The sequence below is a fragment of the Apis florea genome, unplaced genomic scaffold (assembly GCF_048593485.1).
Source record: "Apis florea isolate Af1SG1 unplaced genomic scaffold, ASM4859348v1 contig_3367_pilon, whole genome shotgun sequence".
Classification (NCBI taxonomy): Eukaryota; Metazoa; Arthropoda; class Insecta; order Hymenoptera; family Apidae; genus Apis; species Apis florea.
The window spans coordinates 4,218,541-4,239,140 of NW_028256746.1; the positions used below are offsets into that span (position 1 = coordinate 4,218,541).

Below are 20,600 nucleotides of genomic sequence, written 5' to 3' on the forward strand. Positions count from 1 at the left end.
TGATCATCTTTGAGCTTGATTTTTTAAAAGAAACGTACGAAAGGAATTTCTTAGAGATTTTTTTAAATCTCCAGATTTTTCTTTTTTTCTTTCTTTTTTTTTTTTTTCTTTTTCTTTTTAATATCTCACGAACATTAATTACTATCAACAAAAAGAAAGTAGGCAAGTACGCGTGAAAGTATAATTCCAGGATTTAAATCCTAATGGCGGTAGTACAATTTCCATGCCCTTGAAACACGGATCCTCGCCGTCTCCGGGTAGCCACGGAATAATTACGCTGCTCACGGACAACCGTCTCGAATCGTTCTTGCAGTCATCAGTCTCTTTCGCAGAGCAAACATTAAGCGGCAACCGCTCCACCAAACCGTTCGCACCTACGAATTTCATTCCCCTTGGCCAATGAATTCGACTCCCTCGCGTGTTCTATCTCCAACTATCTCCAACCTTACCCGATCTTCGAGCATTCCATATTATAAAAAATATACACGTAACGTTCCTCCCATCTCTCTCTCTCTCTCTCTCTCTCTCTCTCTCTCTCTCTCTCTCCGTGTCGTATGCGAGCAGCAGTCTTGGGAACGAAGTCGGTCGGTTGGTTCGCCGCCGCCACAGCTGCCATCGGTCAACGTGCAATACGCTTTGACAAGTACAACAACAAGTGGCTTCACGGTGGTCGGCGAGACGGTGGAAAAAAGAGACGTTAAGCTGCGGAGCGGGAGAGGGGAGAGAAGGTGGCGCAATCTGAAAGGTATCGTCGATCACCAGGGACACGGAGGATCCCCTCCTCCGTTTGTTTGCGGATGGGGAAAAACCGGGAAACGATTAAGCGTATACGGACGCGCTCGAGGCTGCCGGTGTTACCAAATTCATCGGTGCTTTCTTACCGACATTCTTGTTAGACGGGATATTTCTAGCCTCGCTTCGTTCACTTTCGATTGCAGTTCGAGCAAGTGTATCGTGAGATTAGAAGAAGTTAACCGATGGATCGACTAATTCGTATTCGTATCGAGGCGTAACTTTTGCGTACTCACTGTTCGACTTGACGTCCCCATTGAAACTTTCAACTTGGCCAACTTGTAAAGCGTGAAAAGCAATCGGACACTTTTTCCAATCCTCGATCAATCCTCGAACATGAGAAAGGAAAAACCAAAAGATCGATTCAGAGTGGTTTTGGATGAAAAGAAGATGGATAAAACGGATCTCGAATCGCGCGAATATGAAAAGAAAACAGAGGCTGGAAGGAGGCTCGGCGGCGTGGTTCGCAAGGCTGCGACAAGGTAAAGTCAACTAACTATCCGGAGGAGAAGCAGAACGGAGTAGTAGTAGCAGGAGCAGCAGGAGCAGCAGCTAGGCAGCAGAGGAGCGGCGACGACGACGACGACGAGGAGGCAGGAAGAGGTAGGTCGTAGCCGCGGCGAGGAGGCGAGTAGGGATGGGAAGGCGCATTGGCGTGTTGGCAAACGGCGAGGAGGCAACGGGTCCAAAGTCGTCGGGACTCGAGCTGGCTGTGGTGGCGCGTTCACCTCCCGCTCGTACGCAGTACGCTCCGGACTCTCGCGCAGGCGAGATTGCGCCAATCCGCTCGGTCGATCCGCGGACCACGTGCGCCCACGTACGTTTGCACCGGCTGTGTTTTTTGGGGGTGGACCACGTGCTCTCTATTTCTTCCCCTCTCTTTCTCCCTGTATCGCGACCGATACCCGCTCCAGGCGATCCCTTTCGAGATCGTCTCCACGTTTTTCCCGCTGGAATTGGAAAGGAACGAAGAGTGTCGTCAAGATTCGATTCCATGCTTCGGTCGTTGCAGAAGGATTATAAAGGTGTCAAGATTACCGTGCCCTCCGGTGGTGGACGGACAGTGATTATAATTAACGATCCGCGGTTGTGTTAATTCGACGAAGGATGGAGCGTGGCGCGGTTAACTACGGTTGGATGATGACGATGATGATGATCGCGAGGAGGAAATTCGATCGAGGAACGATATAATTGGTGATCGGGCGCGCGATGCGGCGAGGATTAATCTAGGATTAATTTCGAGCTCGCGTACCGTTCTCTCTCTCTCTTGTTGCTCGCGATGATCATGGATCGCGCGGGGAGAGGCGATACCAGTTTCAACTTTCCAATCGCGATGCGAGTGGGAAAAGCGAAGGATACGAGCGGCCGATAAAGGAGGAAACGAGAGACGAAACGTTCTGGCCACAGGTGAATTTTAATAAAACCGGTGCTGCACAACCAACGCGCGGTTTCGATCAAATCGATCCGCCACCGTGAATACGGATTTCACCGAGTTGTGGTTGGGGGAAAAAACACGGGAGGAGTACGGATCCTCGGATCGTTAGACTATGAAGAGCGGAAGTGGCGTTGTTGTGGCCGTCGACGTTCGTCCTGGTGGCCGCGCGTCGCCCCGATCGGGAAACGAGTCGATCGATAAAAACAAGAAGACGGGAAACGGGAGTGGACGGCGAGCAGTGGTCGGCGAGCGACACGAATATTATTACGACGACGCCTCACAAACGTTCTCGAACGGTCGGTTAACTAGCGGGGGACTGTTCCAGATACGCGACGCGGCGGAACGCCGCCGCGTGGTCAATAGTGAAGAGGCAGCAGGGAGGACAGAGCTAGGAGAGGAACGTTTTACTCCTTCTCCTCCTCCTCCTCCTCCTCCTCCTCCTCCTCGTTCGATCGGTAAATAGGGACGTCGATCAAGCGATCGGTTCTCACGGTTCGAAATAAGTGGATCGAGCGACAAAGAAACGCAATCTCATCACCATCGTTCCACGCGTTCATCGTTCCGGAGAAGGCGAATCCGACCGATGTCGAATGAATTTGGAATGGTCACGCCAGCCTGAATTGTGATACGCGCCCGTCCCTCCACGCACGTCTCCGTCCACGCACGGACTCGATAACGATCCCTTTCTTCTGGAGACGGGATCGATCCATTGATCCCGTGATCCGTGGTACAAATAAGCGGCCGAGAAAGAAGAGGCCGAGGAAGAAGTTGTCGAGCGAAAAGAAAACAGATCGAGAGGGAGGGAGGGAGGGAGGGAGGGAAGGGGTAAAAAGGCGAGCAAAGGCGAGCAGGGAGGGAGAGAGAGAGAGAGAGAGAGAGCGAGAGCAAGGATTGACGGGACACAGAAGAAACTTGGTGGCGGGCAAAAAACGTTGGAAGCGACAGAGATACCAGGTTAATTAGATTATCGAGGGAGCGAGGGGAGGAATGCAGGGATAGGCAACGCGACCGACCATACATGGTCCATCGTTTCTACGAAGAGAAGCGGGGGAGCGTCGTCGCGTGGGAGGTCGTGCACAGCTTCCACGCTGGTTTTTACGCAGCTTGGAAACGGACGGATTCGTGTGTGCTCACCTTGGAACCCACACACGGGGCGCGACTATTAAACAGGTTGGTCGCGCGTCTCGTCCTCTGCGTCCTCTCGTACCGGTCTGTCGATCTACGAGCGGGAATCCGCTTTTCCGAGAACACCCTACGAGATTCGATCGGATCGCCGCCGATCTTCGAGATTTCGAGAGCGAAAGAACGAGTTCGTCCCATCCTCTAGAATCGCTCTCATCGATCGATCGATCGAGCTCTCGATAGAAGATAGAAGATATAAAAAGAAGAAAAAGAAGAAGAAGAAGAAGAAAAAGAAGAAAAGAAAAGTTGGACGGAGGAGAATATTTTTTTTTTTCCACGTTTCGAGGATTAGACTCGATCGTGGAAAGTGGAAAGTGGCCACGCGTCGAGTCGAATCGCGTGCCAACTTTCAATCTCGGATGTCGAACGACCGCTACGCACGCCAAGATCGCGTTTAAAAGCTACCACCACATCCTATAACTCCAGATTTCCGCGATTCCAGTGAACCAGTCCGCCGCGTGTATATATATATATATATGTCGCTTGATTCTTCTGGCGGATCATTAGAGCAGCGTGAAGAAGCGTTAAGAACGATGAAAGTGTAGCGGAGCGTGTTATGCAAAGCAGCGTGAACCAGAAAAGCCTGATCCCGCTGATCGATTCACCGCGAATTCGAGGCGATAGCTAGGAGAGATGCGTCACTTCGGCGCTGATATCGATTTCATTCCTGTAACGGATCTGCCAACGATCGTGTGACGTTCGAAACCTGAACCTCTCGCGCATGCCTATCGAGATAGCGCGAGATATCGTGGAAAATGACGTTAAACGTTTCCTGTTCTCGCGTCGCGTCGTCGTCGTCGTCATCGTCGTCGTGTCGTTTGGCTCGAATCTAGGCCGAACGGAGAAAGGGACCTGATCGTAGGATATTTTTTTTCTTTTCTTTTCCACGAAAGAAATCTTTTCATCCCTCATCGAGGAGTGGGAGAGGATCCTCCCTCGAAATCGATCATTGGCGGGTGACATGGATAGGTCGGAGAACCTTTTCGAAGAAGCTTGGTGGAAGGTGAACGAAAGTGGAACGAAGTGAAAGAACGAAGTCTGGCGGGGGTGGACGAAGGGAGAAGAAAGAAAGAAAATATGTCGGTCGCGGGGACGAGGAGGCTGTGCAGAGTGGGCCTGATCGCGGTGCTGGTCACAGCGTTGTGCGTGTTGACTCTGCTCGATTCGCCGCCACAACTCCCGGATCCACCGGCGGATCCTCCTCCCACGCCTGGTAAGCAATTTTCTCCGTTGCCCGCGCTCCTTCGCCTCCAGCAGCGCGCGACCTTTGCCCTTTCGTTATCGCTCAACGGTTCGCAACTCCTTTGCCACCTAACAATGCCCGCTTTTATTTCCTCCTCCTCCCTCCCCCCCCTCCCTCTCTCCCTCCCTCTTTCGCTCCTCCCTCTTTCTTCGTATCTTAGATGGTTACGCGGCAAGCGATTAGACACGGCTCATCTTTTCTCGATCTCCTTTTCCTTTTTTTTTCTTCTTCTTTTTGCTACAGGATCATTCGATACACGTGGGTCGGAGCGGATTTTTCTTTCTCCTTTGCATTCTCATTTGCCAAAGAAATGCTCGAATGCATCCCCTCCTTGGTTCGAGAACGAGATACGAGCGAATTTTCTAATTTTCGACGATCTAAAATTTGTTTTCTCAATCATCGAGATCACGTTCAAATCGATAACAGTTTCTCTTTAAACGTCGCAAATCGTTTCCTGTATACCGCGTATTTGCATATCAAAAAACTGCAATCTATCCACGATATTACGAGAGATTCATACTCTCTTTATCGATTGATCTTTAAAAAAGATCTTTCTGAGAGAAGGAAGCAATTTTAATCGATGATCGAAGCGACGGATCCGAGGGTATAGAATTGAATCGACGAATCGGATCGTTTTTTTATAATCTCTACTAGAGATTTGAATATCTCGAATAAGTTGCGTTTAAATGAATGCATTCAACGTGTTATCTCGTTCGTAAATAGAATAAAACAAATATATATATTCTTTTTCTTTTCGACTCTTAATAAATTCGTCTCTCTATTAAAAAATATTACGTAACTTTATGGGACTTGTCGGTTCGCATCACATTCTTATACATCCCACTTGTAACGTAATTATTCACCGTCTTTATGAAATCGTAAACGTTTTATTACCAGCCATAATTTCAGAGAGGGAAGGTATTCCCGAGTGACACGAGTGACGGAAAAGAAGAAAAGTTCGAGCGAGGATAAAAGTGACGAGAGGAAGACGGCGACGAGAAAATCTTTTCAGACGGCCGATCGATAAGAAAAGGAAGTCCAACAGTTCTCACGTGCCACGCGATCATTCTTGTTCCAAACGAAGAAAGATTTGTACTTCACTGTTTCCTATCTACATTTCCTATCTACGAATAGTTTCCCGGTGTTGGACGCGGCCGACAAAGAATAGGAAAATTCCAAGCGTGCCGGCCATCGATTCATACCTTCAACTATTACGCTTAATCGCGTCAATTCTAACGAGGCTTGTGCGTTTCTCTTTGAATTACACGCTGGATTCCCTTTTGAATAAGTTGTTCGACGAGGGATTCAACGTGGCTCGTACATAATACGTTACGGTTTGTAACCAATGAGAGAAACGTCTTGCGAGAAGTTGAACGTGTAGATTCAGCGTTTATGGTTCACGACTGGAATCCCCCTCCGACGCGATTCTTCTAAACTTTCTTTCATTCCATTCTAGAGAATAGAGACGATAAATTTCTCTTTTGAACTTTCGATCGATTTTACAATATCGCGAGAGAATTTCTTTTCTCTTCTCATTCTTTTTTTCTTTCTTTTTTTCTTTGCATTCCGCGAAAGCGTTTCGAAACGGTCGTTTCGTTTCGTCCCGCCGACCGATTAAAATCAATGAACGAAGAACAACTATTTCCATTCCCGAATGGAGGACCGACAGCGGAGAAAATAATTCGAGCGGAGAAAACCGTCGAAATCGAGTCGGCCTGGAATCGCGTGCAAAAACCTCACCCCACCTTGGGCCATAAATCAACCGCGGTGCGGTGACACGGGCTTATCGTGAACACAAATCTTTACACGGTTCCTTGGCGGTAGCGACTTCATTAGGTGACGTAATTTACAGCTCGATTCATCTCGGACTTTCACGTAACGCCGCGTACACATTGACCGTTTTCCTTCCTTATTCCCCGACTCCTCTTAAACTCTTTTAAATCTTGGAAATAATTAATGAAAATTTATATAATAGAAAAAAGAAAAATATGAATCGTAAGATCGGATATGTTTCGTTCGAACGATTTGATCGAAAATATTCAGCATATATCTTATAAACGAACTCTCGAGCAATAACAATGAACGACCATCTAATCGAAAATTCCATTATTCGTAAAAGTATTCGATATAATATAAAAAACTTTCCATCGCGACGTATCGAAGAACACGAGCTTTTTTTCTTCCTTCATTCTCGTTCACTTCGGATCCACGCAGAAAATCTCTCTCTCTCTCTCTCTCTCTCTCTCTCTCTCTCTCTCTCTCTCTCTCTCTCTCTCTCTCTCTCTGTCTCTAAATAGCCGGTGAACCGTGGAGTCTCGGAGGGAAAGGAGGAAGCGAGGATGGTAAAAGATTGGCATCGGCACAACGCGCGGTCGTTGGGTCAAGCGTATAGACACAATTTTTAAGGAGGATGGTACACGGATGCAAGATGCATGGAGGCTGTTCCGCTCGATCGGAACAAATTGTTTTACACGAGGACGAGGAAGGGAGAGGAGAGAAGACGATCGCGGAAAGAGGAAGAGGATTTAATCGACGCCGCTTCGATTCGAGGATTAACGGAAAATTGATATTTTATGCGCGCGAGTACACGGTCGGAAAGTGGAGGCTTGCGCGTGATTAAGCGAGCGATAAGGTGTTCGAAGAAAGGAATGAAATATCGGCTATAAACGCGTCGTTCGTGTTGCCTTTCGGGCTTTGCGGTTATACGGTGATTAATGTTTGTTGTAATGAGTGGATGGATTTGTTAGCGATTGTCAACGTAATTATTTCGATGATGGAGTGGAATCCCGTGGAGCCTCGTAAATTAACGAACAGTTTCGGGGGATGGAAGAAAATTTTCATCGATTAATTCGGCGTAATAATAAAAAGTCAAAATCTAGGCAAGCTATACGTTGACACGAGTGAAACGTTTCACCGTTGAATCTCGTGAAAGGAAAATTAAAATTATACGTATTACGGGTCGTGACTCCTGATCATTTTGCGATTATTTTTTTTACGCGGGAAACGAGTTCCGCTGACAGAGAGAAGGTGATTAACAAACGAGGCAATTGAAATCCTGTAAACGTAACTAATCGAATGCGCGGTCGGGTCGGTGACGCGGTTCGACGTCTCTCGGGACTCGAGTGAGGAGGGATTAAGGAGATTGCTTAGAAATTACACGGACGAAGAACGATTCGAACGTGGCACGATCGTCCACTGACACGTAAACGTATTCACGATACGTACGACGTCCGGCTTCGTTCGTGACGAACGTAACGTTTCCGTCCGGTTTAAGATCCGACCGTGTACAGATTGTGCTAGCGAAATTCATAGCGAACGACACACCGCTTACTAACAATTATCGCTCTCAATGACATCCATCCTTCCCCGTTAATCCTCCACTCTCCTGTAAACCCTACTATAAAATCATCTGTACAACTCGTATGCAAAAATCGGGAAAATAACACGTATTAATGAAGGTTACACCGGATACAGTTGCATTACGTAATTACCAACAATTAAAATATTAATCGTATCGTCCATCCATCTTTACAGTCGAAAAAATTCGAAAGCTTCCTTAACGATCGCGTTATTAAAACACAAATTTTCCTGCACATTTGAATACACGTACACACGCGCACATACACACATACGAACCGTGCGTAACGTTCGAAGAATTAAACTGGAACATTTTATCCGTAAACATTATCTAAACGGATGAATCTAATTAATCAGGAAACCGGTGGATACGAGATTTCCTTGGAACAACATCGAGATGATGGGTGCCATGGCTGCGGTCCGCCTTTCACGCGACGTAGCTTTAATAAGCGGTATTAGCCTCCTCCCCGGGCCCTCGTTCCTTGGAATTAATTAGCCGAAAAGCGTGCACCGCCGCTTCCTCGTTAATGAGCGGAGCGTAGCATGCGTCACGCGACTATCGCACGGTCTCAATCTCTCTGACACATTTTCCAGGTGGCGTACCCCCGGGCACAAGAAGCATCGTGGCTTACTCGTGGGCGCGGAGATTGGCACTCGATTACAGACCCTCCAAGGAGTGCGACGGTAATGGAACGTACGGAACGACGTTAAATACGTTCAAGTTAGCCGACGAGAAGTGGCTCGAGACAATCCCTGGACAGCTCTTCCTGTACAGCGCCCACTTGGACCTGAGAGTGGCCGGTTATCCAAGCCTCAGGGTGATTGGCGTTAAACGTGGACCTCTGCCGACCTCTGCCCTTTTCTGCACCGTTTGGTGAGACATTTTCGCCCCTTCGATTCTCCTCCTCGATCTTTGCTTTCGTATATATGCTATAACATCTTTGTACTCTTTTTCTTCTTCTTCTTTTTCTTCTTTTTCTTGGAACTTTTCTTTTTCCTTTTTTAATTTACCTTGGAATCGCCGAAAGAAGATTTTTCTTCAGAATCGAAAAATATCGGAAAAATACGAATGGTTTCGGAATTAAAAATTTACGCGAAACAAAGTTGTGAGAAGTTGTTTCGGTTTTTCTTTTCTTTTATTTCTGGTTAACGATCGAAGGTTCCTTTCTTCGAGAGCTCGAGTCGCTTTAATCTTAACTTTCTTATCCAAAACTTCTTCCCCAAATTTTCTTTATACCCCGTTATTAAAGCAGTCGATTTTCATAATTCGAACGATTATGCAAATCGAGTCGCGAAACCGGGTTATGCTTTGATCGAAAAAAAAAAAGAAGAAGAAGAAACACTCACTCGGCCTATTTCGATCTCGTTTAACCAGGTTCGAGAAATTTATCGGATTATCGAATAATTTCCTTGCCGCTTATGTTGCAACCAGGTACGAAGAGGAGGATCGAGGCAGAGCAGTGAGCGTGGAGGCACTAGTGTCGACCATTTGGCTGGAGGAATGGGGCGAGGCGGTGGACAGCTACGCGGGGATCCTCGTCGGTTGTCAATTACCACCCGACGCGGCGATCGAGCCGTCCAAGGTGTACGTAGGCCTGGAGCCCTGCCACCAGAATGCTAGTCATAGTTTAGCGATAAACAACGAGGACAGGGGCGAGGACGGCGAGGCGCGGCGACGCCGTCAATTCACCCTGTGCATCAAGGGTTTGGACTTCGACGAGGATATTTCGAGGAGGATCGTCGCATTCGTCGAGCTCCACCGCATACTGGGCGCCGAACTCTTCTACTTCTACGTGTTCAACGTCCACGAGAACGTGTTGCGGGTGTTGAGGCTGTACGAGCGGTCGAACGTGATCAGATGGTTCAATCTCACGCTTCCCGGTGATCTGCCGAACGAGAAGATCACGAGGAGGCGGTTCCTCTCCGAGAATATCTGGATCAAGAGACGCATGGAGCTGATACCGTACAATCATTGCTTCTACGACAATCTTCATCGTTCGGAATTCGTGCTGCCCATCGACATCGACGAGGCGATCGTCCCGTCCAGGAGGAAGAGCTGGCACGAGTTGTTGCTCGACGAGAGGGTGAAGCTTGGAAGGGGATTCAAGGATTTCGCCTCGTACGCGGTGAGAAACGCTTACTTCTTCCCCGAGCTGCAGACGAGGAACAGGAGCAGCGGTGGCGACGATTCCTCGGTGGAGGACAACGATGCCACCGATATTCTCACCGATTCGAGTTATCTGGACACGGTGAGGACGGCCTGTATCTCGCCCGAGGGCGACTCGGTGAAGAGTTTCGTCTCGACCAGGCGCGCGTTGACGGTGCACAATCATTACGCGTTGACCGCGTTGAACCCGTCCACGAGACGGGCGCACCATTTCGATCCGGAGGACGTGTTGAAGCATCATCACAGGGCCTGCGACCAGACGCATTTGGACTGTGACGCTTTGATGGAGGACGTTCGGGTCGATGAGTCCGCGTTGAGGTACGCGCACGAACTTAAGAGGAGGGTGAGAGTGGTTTTCGCCGATCTGAGAACGTTCGCGTAGCGAATTCTGGAGAACTACTTGTGTACATAATAATAAAGGATGGATAGGATTAAATCGATCGCAGTGTGGTTAATTGATACGCTTCACGCTTTTCCTTTGTTCCAGACGAAGATTGTTACGTTGTAGAAAGAGGAAGTCGCGTGATTCGGTAAGTCGCGTCTCCAACGATTCGAAATCAAAGGATGGAGCAAAGGATCGGATTTATATTATATTTTTTACTTCTCGTGAGATTTTTCCTTCCACAAGTTTTTTCCTTTCCCTTCTCTGCAAACTTTTTTTGTGCAAAAGTTATGGAAAGTGCAGCTAAGTTGTTCGAAATAATAAATAATGTCCCGCAATTAAAACGGAAGATTGCGTAAAACGAGAGAGGCATTGGAACGAGAGCTATTTTAGCGATGCGCCTCCGCTTTCATCCCTCTGGGAAATAAGATAAGAGAGACAATGCGGTATTTGCAACTTGTAAATCGCGGTCGTTCCTAAAAAGATCAAACGCTCTTCGAAGCCTACTTGCGAACGCGAGGGTAAACAACCGCTTTTACGCCGCTCTCAAGAATAAATATCAACTTTAATTAGAATAAAAACTAGCCTCCACCCCACTTGGCTTTCCGAGGCAACAACAACGACGCGGTGATACGATAATGAAATGCGCTCGTGGGAAATTTCCTCCGTGTATGGCCGTGTATACGCGGATACGCCGTCGCCTTGTTTAACCGCAATGTGCTCCAATTATAATTTCTTTGCTAAACCGAAAGAAGAGCGAATCTATCCTTATTCTCATCGAGGACACGACGACGAAATTTTTATCACGAAACTTCATCACGAATCCGGATTTCCAATCGATCTTCTTCTTCTTTAACACTTTTTATTTCTCATTACAACAAATTACAAGAAATTCTCGACGTTATATCTCGACTCGAGATTTCCACCTGGAGAATCTTATCCCTATTATTTCTTCATCGAACCTAAGAAATCATAATCCGCAGAGACAAGCGAGTCGCAACTCATAAAATAATAATAATAATAATAATAATAATTAATACCGACATTTCGACGCTTTGCCAACGAGCGATCTAATCACATTTTCTCGCTGATTCGTTTCGCTGAGTGGCAGGAAGAGTGGCCGTAACGATATCGCAGACAGGAATATACGTCCCTCTGTAATAAAAATCATCCTCTTTATCACGCCCCTTCTTTCTTTCTTTTTTTTTTTTTTTTTTTTTTTTTATTATATCCCTCGCATTCCCAACGAAATCTCTTGAAACGGCGACACGAGAAATCGAAGTGGAGAGGAACGGAGAGGAGAGGGGGAGAGCTCTCGCCTCTCGCTATTCTCGAGAAAGCAGCGTTTAGAGAGCGGTAAACAAGGGTCGAATTCGAAATCCGCGCTAGCCACGGATCCAGATAAATTTTACGAGGCGCATAAAGCGACGTTGGAAGCACCGGCAAGGTCATAACGAAGTTTAATAGTTCACGAGCGAAGCGTGTCCTGCCTCGGTTGTTAGACCGAGGCGTAGATAAGAGGAGGGAATGTTATTCGGCGAGGAGATAACTGACTTTCGACTGCGAGCTTCCCTCGATCTCTCTCTCTCTCTCTCTCTCTCTTTTCATCGTTGGATATTACACGAGAATTTCTAGAGTGGACTAGAGCGGAGATCCTTTGGCTGGGAGATATTCACCGACTGGACTCGAGAAATGTAATACGGAATGTAAATCTTGCGTGGCACGAAATTGGGGGATGGATGTTGTTGCAACGCTTCCCAAGCCAAGAAAAGAATATAATTTGATTTGGACGGATATTTGATTTATTGATATTTCATAGGTTTTTTTCTCTAGGTGAAATTGATCGAAGGCAAATATATAAGAAATGGGGTTATCGTGAAATCGAAGATTCGTTGATAGGCGAATGGGAATGAGACGAGACGTGTTTTTATCGAAAGATGATTCGAAAGGGAAACGCGATTTTCAAGCGATCCAACAATCGTAAGAATTATCTGGTATAAGTGTTAAAATGTAAGAAAATGGAAGAAAATAGTCTTTTATACGTGTCTGCGACAACGCGCGTAATTTATCATGGGAACACGTAGCATGTTATATTCGAAGGGAAGAGTTATCATTTCAAGCGCGCCCCGTGAAAACTGTACGACAAGATCTAGCGTATGCATGTACGACAAACTTGTGCGATGTTTCTGGCATATCGTTACAAAGCAACGACATTACACGCGCTACGTGTTTAGTTCGCATTATCGAGATAAGCTAAGTTATTTACTCTCGTTCCTGGTGCGATGCCGGATACCAGCTAATGACGAAGATAGTAGATAAATCCTCGGTGTTTATTCTGCTTCAATTCAGACTCGTTCAATGCGCATATAATCCACGAACGATCGATCAACTGCGAGGAATCGCGTCCGTTGATCGAAACACGAAAAGTGGATCGAAAGAAATTTTACCTTTACCAATCCTTGGGCTCGTCTTAATTATTTTCAATACTCTTTGCCAACGTTTCCCTCTGCGATTCGTTGATAAAAAAAAAAAAGGATTTCCTCGATTTCGCGTTTTGTTCAAAGCGTCTGGAGACGTTAGGATAAGGAGTTAACGAAGAGAATGGCACGCATCGAGATCGGCCCGGTTCCGAATAATCGTAAGTCGCAGCAAGTGGAACGGATCGGTCGGATAACGTATCGAGGTGGTCTTAACCACGACCGTAAGATAAGCAGGTAAAAAGAGGACGGGTAACACGCGCGAGCCAGAGTAATGCGCGCACGCTCTCTTAAATCTCGTTCTTAATTTTTGCCTTCGAAATAAGCGTGAACTTCGAGCGAATTCGCTTCAGTGTTGGCTCGAGTTTTGATTAACCCTATGACGACAAGATGCTAGGAAAGTACGTTTCCTGTTAAGAACGATGATCCAAGTTTTTATGATATTTTTGCAGTCGCATTTTCATACTCTTTGACACAAAATTGTTTAAATATGTTCCAATGCAAGTGAATCGTTTTTCACGAGTTTGTGGTAATAAAGGAGAATTAATCATCGAGTGACGAGAAACAAGGATCCTACGGTTGACAAGAGGGATATTATATTGGAAAAGTTATCCGAAAAGGAAGGAAAATAAATCTAGAAAGGCGATCAGTGGATTATAGGAGCGAGAAAACGGACTTGAAATATTGCCACCGGGATCAGATAATAAATCTGCCTCTAGATAAATACTCGGAAAATCATAGTGCTTATCCATGATTAATCAAACCGTTTATTTTTAACTTGGTGGACAATTATCATCGGTGTAAGATTTTCCTTCGATCTCGCCAAGAATTCTCACCAAGATTTTCCCTTTATCTCTCTCGAGTCGTCGATCTTCTCTCCCTGCTAAATTGCTAAAAAAAAAAAAAAGAAAAAATTCGGGCCATCCTCCCAAAATTGCTTCCAGCTCCACCAGCACACCAAATCCGCGCGATTCGACCAATCGTCGAATCGCATCCGCGCATCAAACGAAACCGTTTAACAGGCCACGAACGAGACCGCCACCCTGCTCCTATGAATCATTTTCAATTTAATAGGAATTCCTTTGAGATACGCGCGTTTCGTCGCCGAACCGAGCCGCCTTAAATTAATACGAGTGTAAATCAATCCTCGATGCGTAAAGCAGGAAACGCTGTGCCTTCTTCTCTTCTCTCTCCCTCTTCCTTCTTTCGTCTCCTTTCCTCCCCGTAACCTCGCGTCGCGTTAGTTACGAGCATTTAGACGGCATAGCGAGCGCCAATTTACGACAAGCAACACCGGCGACAGACGTCCGTTCTTTTCCCCGCGTGTTTCCAACTCGCGTTCTATCCTCGTCCCTCCTCTCTCTCTTCACGCGGCATCATCACACGTGGAATTCGTATGCATCAAGCTTGATAATGTGTTGGCCAGAGATCGTTTATCGCTTCGAACGATCGTAATTTTCACGACGATTTTTAATTTGAACACGGTGGGAAGACGAGATCTTTTCTCTGGAAAGACGATAGTTGGAGCAGGGGAAGGGAAGGTGGAGAATTTATAAAGGTATCTTGATTTTTTCCTCCTTCTTTTTGTTCGTAAAATATAAAAATATTTTGAAGAATTTTCGTAATTCTCGGGGAAAGAAAGTTAATTTCTACTCTTTCCTCTCCTTCCTTTCTTTCTTTCTTTTTTTTTTTCTTATTAAGCTTGATTAAATTCGAAAGAAGAAGAGAGGATAGAGAGAAGGCGAAAAGTCAAATGGAATTGTATTACACGTTATAGCGCGGCGTTACAGGAAGCAGCTTGATGATGACGACCTCGAAAGGTTACAATGCAACTTTTATTATACGTAATTACGTTTTAACGGATTTGAGGAGAATATAGGACGTGACGGAATATAAAATACGTACTTCGTTAAAGGAAAAGACGTATTAAAGGAGAACGAGTCACGCAATTTACTAAACCACCGTACTTAATCACAACCTCCTGCGTTAAATAGAAACGGTAATTACACGTTGCGATAGTCCAGATAATTTTATATCGTCCGAGCCATTATTCTCCAATTTGTCTCCTCGCGAAATATATCGTGTCTCTTTCCGTGTTATTTAAATAATGCGTATTATGCAACATGGTCCGCTTCAGAATCAAAAAATTAGAAAATCATTATCGTTTGTTGAATTTCCTCTTTTTTCGTCGAAATTGAAAATTTAACAATTTTTTTTTTTTTTAATTCCTTTTTCCACACTTACCATTCTCAACATTCTTCTACAAAACTTTCCCAGATCGCGCATTCCATGATTATAGATCCAACCACGAACTCGTCATTATCAAACTCGTATCATCCAAACGTTAAAAATATAAAATAAGATCACGGTGGCCAATCTTGGGAGGAGCGAGAATTTTTACGACTTTTCCGCTGTTCCCTAAAAATCCAGGTCGCTCGATGTCGAGGGCGTGTGTCTTCTCGACGCCTTCACCCTCTTTCGCCTCATTTACCGAGGGACGACCTTCCCCTCTCATAACTCATTGTCCTCGTGCCGCGTCCCACTCTTCAATCGACGGTAGCCGCCCTCGAACAAGCCACGAGTCCTGAGGGCAGGTCGAGATCCACTCTTGCGAATCCCCCGTAATCGATCGTTCCTTGCGCGCACGGATTGATTTCCGCCCTTCGATTTTCAGCCTCTCGTCGCGCTTGATCGATGAACCTGTTGGTGCCTCATTCGATCAAAATTCGTCTCAAAGATTCGACGTCGCATTTGTTGTCGAGGAGATGCGTGATTTTGATATTAATATTTGGATTATATAATTTGTTGATGGATATTTGATTGGAAGGCGAGAGTTCGTTATGGAGGAAAACAGATCGTGAAAATTTCGAACGCGCAACGAAGGAAGAGTGCAGAGACCGGATGTTATTTCTCGCGTGTCTTTAACTTAATGATCGTAATATACGGATGAATAAACAGAATAATAATAATAAAAGGAAACGGGAGATTCACATTCCTCTCGCACAAATTTACATTCCGTTTCGCTATATTTAATTTGCCAGTCGTTAAACCGGGGATACTAAAACTTTCATACCACTTTCAATTCCTTTAAATCAATCTCACGAAACGGGGATCACCTCTCGCTCGGCTCGTAAAGATCTCGAATCTTAAACCTACATACGAACTTTATTCCTTCGTTCGTTCGACCACTTGGCATCGCGGAACTTCGTCAAAGCCGGAAATACCTCGTTGATACTTCGGTATAAAAGACACCGGATAACGTACGTCGAGAACTTCGTTCTCGTCCCTTTTACGCGCCTCTTTACGATCCTCCTACGTCGTGATTTCACTTCGATTCGAGAGAAATCGAGAACTCGAGCAAAGCGGGATTAGAAAAAGAAAAAAAGAAAATTCTTCGAGACAACTGTTTTCTCTTTCGCGCCCCTGATCGGCACGCGATCGTTCGAAATTGGTGGGCGAAATGCAGGATGAGAGAAAGAACCCTACGTGGCCTCGCGATTCGTCGAATATCGCATGCGCCCGGTATTGGGAAGAGGGAGACAGCGAGTGAGGGAGAGGGAGAGAGAGAGAGAGAGAGAGAGAGAAAGAGGAGAGGGTTGCTCGCAAGTGAGCAGCACGTGCGTAGCAGTCATCCTGGCGCACTCGCCAGGACCGCTTCTTCCTTTTCAAACGATCTTGCTCTTCTTCCTCTTCTCGTCCACGCTCGTGTCTTCCGATTTCTTCGATCGGAACGCGTTCCTCCTGAGTGCAGCTCAGTTTCTTCCTTCTCTCTTCTCGGTTTCTTTCTCTTGCCACGCGGAGGTGGACAACAACTGCGTGGAAATCGGTGTCGAAAAATGCAATCGGCCCTCCCTCGCGACAAAGGTTACGGGAACGATTTCGTCGACGAGGAAATGTACATCGGACGAGGAAACATGGTTTTCGTCCGTTTTCTCGAGGATCGGATCGGTGATCGTTGAAGGAGAATATCTGATTCGTCGGGTCGATCGGTCGATTCGATGAGGAAACGTTGGCGGAGAGATGAGAGTGAGCGAGGGGAAGCGGAAGAGGATGAGACACAGCAGCTCGTGGCCGGATCGGGCGGCGCAGACGGTGAAAGTGCGCGTGGATCCGTTGTCGCGCGCGTTCACGATCATCCCGGCGATTGGCGGGAGGCTGCACCCGTTGTTGACCACGACCCCGAGCCAGTGGATCGACGAGATCGTTCTCCTCGATCATGGCGGTTCCTCGACGGGGTCCCCGCTCGAGGCGAAACGACGATTCGTGGACAGCACCAGGGCAATCGAGCGGAGCCACGATGAATTAGGGGAAAGTTTGGAACTGCGCGCCCTCCTCCCTGACGTTATGAACAAAAGTTGCGGAACAGCGGTGAACTCGGGCGGAAGAAGCGGCGGCGAGGGTCGTAAAAGCGAGGGAAAATTGGAGGCGACCGCCGCCAATCCGAACGATCGGTGTACGTCCGAGGGAATCAACGCGGACATGGGATCATCCGTGGCGCAGCGCGAGAGAGACGAAACGAGCGAGCGATTTCGATCGAAATGGAAGGAGGACGAGCGGCAGCGAGCAGCTTTCCTCGAGTCGTGGAAACGTGGAGAAGAAGAGGGTTGGACGAATCCTCGACCGAACGCCTCTCTACCTCCTCCCTTCGAGGCTATCGTGAGAATAGAAAAAACGGCGGCGAATGTCGATCGAGTGGACGAGAACTCGGGCGATTTGTCGGAACGATCTAGCCCACCCAGAAGGGCGGCCAACCCCCAGATCGAGGTGGTGGATTACGACGATGTAACGGCGAGTCGTCGAGTGAAACACGCGTGTCCCAAGTGCACGTCGGAGGGTTTGCTTCGTGAACGGGTGGACCCGTTTCGTTCCCCGGCCTCGAGCAGGAGAAGCATCGCGGGCCGAGGCGATAAGCCGGAAACGGGGCGTAAATATTCGGCTGGCGAGGGGAAAATGAGGAACAGCTGGCGCAGAATAGGAGCGAGAGGTCTTCTAATTGGAGGCGGCAGGAAGAAGGAGAAGGGCGGGCGGAGGAACCCGGTGCTCTGCAGGCCGGTCAACGACGTGAGGAAAGAGGCCACCCTGAGGAGGCATTACTATCCCGAGGGAGGCTGGGGATACGTGATCGTGACCTGTTCGGCGCTCGTCCATTTCCTCGGGATCGGTTTGCAGCTCGCGGCGCCTGGCAGCTGGTATCTCACCGCCGAGCTCGTCTTCCATCAACCTGCCCTTCACACCGCAGGTAACTCGTCTTCCCCCCCCCCCCCCCCGCCCCTCTCTCTCTCTCTCTCTCTCTCTCTCTATCCTCACCTCGTGGTCCAACCTATTCTCGGGAGTACGAGTACAAGTTTTCTTAAGCTTGCTTGCTCGCTCGCTCTCTTCGATTTTGATCGGGCGATTTGCATTTTCAACGAATTCGTTCGTTGATTCGTCCGTTCCTTGTTCGGAGGGTTGTGTGTGTGATGCTTCGATTACTAATGATTTTCGTGCGTGATCAGGAAAATTTGAATTTTTTGAGCAAATGAAGGAGTAGCGAAAATCTCCCCAGTGCCAAATACTCGTCGTACACCCTCCCTTCGCAGCGATAAATTCTAGTTTATTTATATAGCGAGCTTATATTATTTATAGTCGGAATGCCGATGCCAAAAATCTTGGCGACACTACAGAACTTATATATCATTTCGTTTCGAGAAAAAAAAAGAAAAAAAAAAAAAAGAAATCTTACGAAGACAAAGAAGCTTCGTCGAATCGAAAATTCAAAAAAATTGGGAAAAATCGGTACAAAATTTCCAAGTATCCAAAAAAAAAGAAAAAAAACTACGCGTTTCACATCGATTCGCAAAGAGAGAGAGAGAGAGAGAGAGAAAAAGTAAAAAGTCCGTCTAAAAATATAAAACCACCTTGTAAATATAACATCACGAAATTGCAACGATATCGCGTGATCCCAGTAGTCCTTTAATTGGCCGTTGCTTAAAATCGAAATACCGAGGATCGTTTATCTTAATCGGAAGCGACGTTGATTCGGTGGATATCAACTGGAACGGCGTTTTGTTTTTTAACGCTCGCGAATTCGGGAGCCGGCCAATTGCGTCCGATTGCGCTAAGTGAAAACCTCTTGTCCCAAGATACGATCTTGGGCGGCGGTTCATAAATCAAACGGTTTTACTCTTTTTTCTTTCTTCTCTTTCTTTCCCTCTTTCCTCCCTCCAGTCGGCGCCAATGATCGGCTCCCATCGTATTTTACGTATGCACGGAGCCTGTAGGCTTCGAGATGCGAAATTACCCTTTGAGGCCGGGCGATAAGGCGCGCCGACAGGTGGTGGCCGAGAGTGGGACGGTTAGGTTGTTGGCGTTGTTCGGATTGGCAATTTCAGATACGTTGAGTCATGTTTTCGTTAAGGCGATCCTGTCGAGGCAAGGGTTAGGAAGGTAGAAGGTGAAATTTGAAAACGTTGAGTCATCACGTTGTTGGTGAGGCGATTTCTTCAGACCTTGTTCGCGTTTGTTCGTTGTTGTTTAAGTTTTATTCATCCAACGAACGTTAATTGATGGAAAAATTGATCGATCGATCATTTTTCGTAACGGCCTTTATTCGAAATCGTTCATTCTTGATCTCTCGACATAGCGATGACATTTTTCTCGGTCCAAATGTTTAAGATGTTGGAATTTATCGATATATCGTGCGAGTTTGTGCAGATGTGTACTCGATGTGTAAGGAATTTTACGCGATGATTTTTGAAAAATGAAAGTATCCTTCTTCTTCTTCTTCTTCTTCTTCCTTGGTCGAAAAAAAAAGTGGCACGATTTTATTTTTTTCTCTCTCTCTCTCTCTCACTTCAACGAACGTAACAACGATCACGAAAACAGATAAATTATTCCCGCACATGGACTGGTTTACCCAGTGTCGTGTTTTATTATCAAGCGAGCACGCGTTTCAAGCTCGAAGATCGAGCCTTTAAAGGACGAGCTTTCGAAAAAATCGAGTCGATAAAACGTCGAAACATTCCAATTTAAAGGTCCAATAAAAGGCAATGGCAATTCGTATCGTTAAACGGGGATAAAAACAGAATACGAGCGTTTCATTTTTTCGAAGCGAAGATGGGGAGGTTAAGAGGTTGTCAAGAGACAAAACGACGACCATAATAAACAACTGGCCGCGTCCCAATCAACGGGTCCCCCGTTGAAACCCCGTTTTTAATAACCGCCACCGATCACCCGTTTCGATCCGCGCCATTTTACCCGACCCGTTTTTAATATAAAACACCGTTCTCGAGCGGCTTGGAGTTCCCTCTTACTATCAGATTCGAAACGAAACGAATTGCCACGAGTGGTCAATAACTCTGGCCCATAATCAACTTATCTTTCGCACACTCGTCCACCGAAATACGGTGATATCGACATCGTGGCCAAGGTGATTCTCGTATCTTGGAGGGGGAGAGAAAAAGAAGGAAAAAAGGAAGGAAAGAAACGACGGCAGGGTGGGCATTTACGGGTTTCTCGACCGCTAAGTGTGCATGCAAATGAAACGTTTTCGGTTCGTTAATCGGCGCCGCGCTGAATATTTTAGA

The 20,600-nt window shown here is 46.7% G+C and overlaps 1 protein-coding gene across 1 annotated transcript; it reads left to right on the forward strand.

Annotated features, from left to right (window-relative positions):
- The first annotated feature begins 1,521 nt into the window (after positions 1-1,521).
- Positions 1,522-10,616, forward strand: LOC100867973 (uncharacterized). Its single transcript, XM_003695600.4, has 3 exons — positions 1,522-4,622; positions 8,604-8,883; positions 9,442-10,616. Exons 1-3 carry the CDS (start codon positions 4,487-4,489, stop codon positions 10,556-10,558), a joined length of 1,533 nt encoding a protein of 510 aa, XP_003695648.2. The 5' UTR covers positions 1,522-4,486; the 3' UTR covers positions 10,559-10,616.
- Positions 10,617-20,600: the final 9,984 nt, after the last annotated feature.

Bases quoted from the DNA above. Each gene is read 5' to 3' on its own strand.
- LOC100867973 (XM_003695600.4), top strand. From the start codon at position 4,487: ATGTCGGTCGCGGGGACGAGGAGGCTGTGCAGAGTGGGCCTGATCGCG. The intron at 4,623-8,603 runs GTAAGCAATTTT...CACATTTTCCAG, and splicing joins GGATCCTCCTCCCACGCCTG to GTGGCGTACCCCCGGGCACA. The intron at 8,884-9,441 runs GTGAGACATTTT...TGTTGCAACCAG, and splicing joins GCCCTTTTCTGCACCGTTTG to GTACGAAGAGGAGGATCGAG.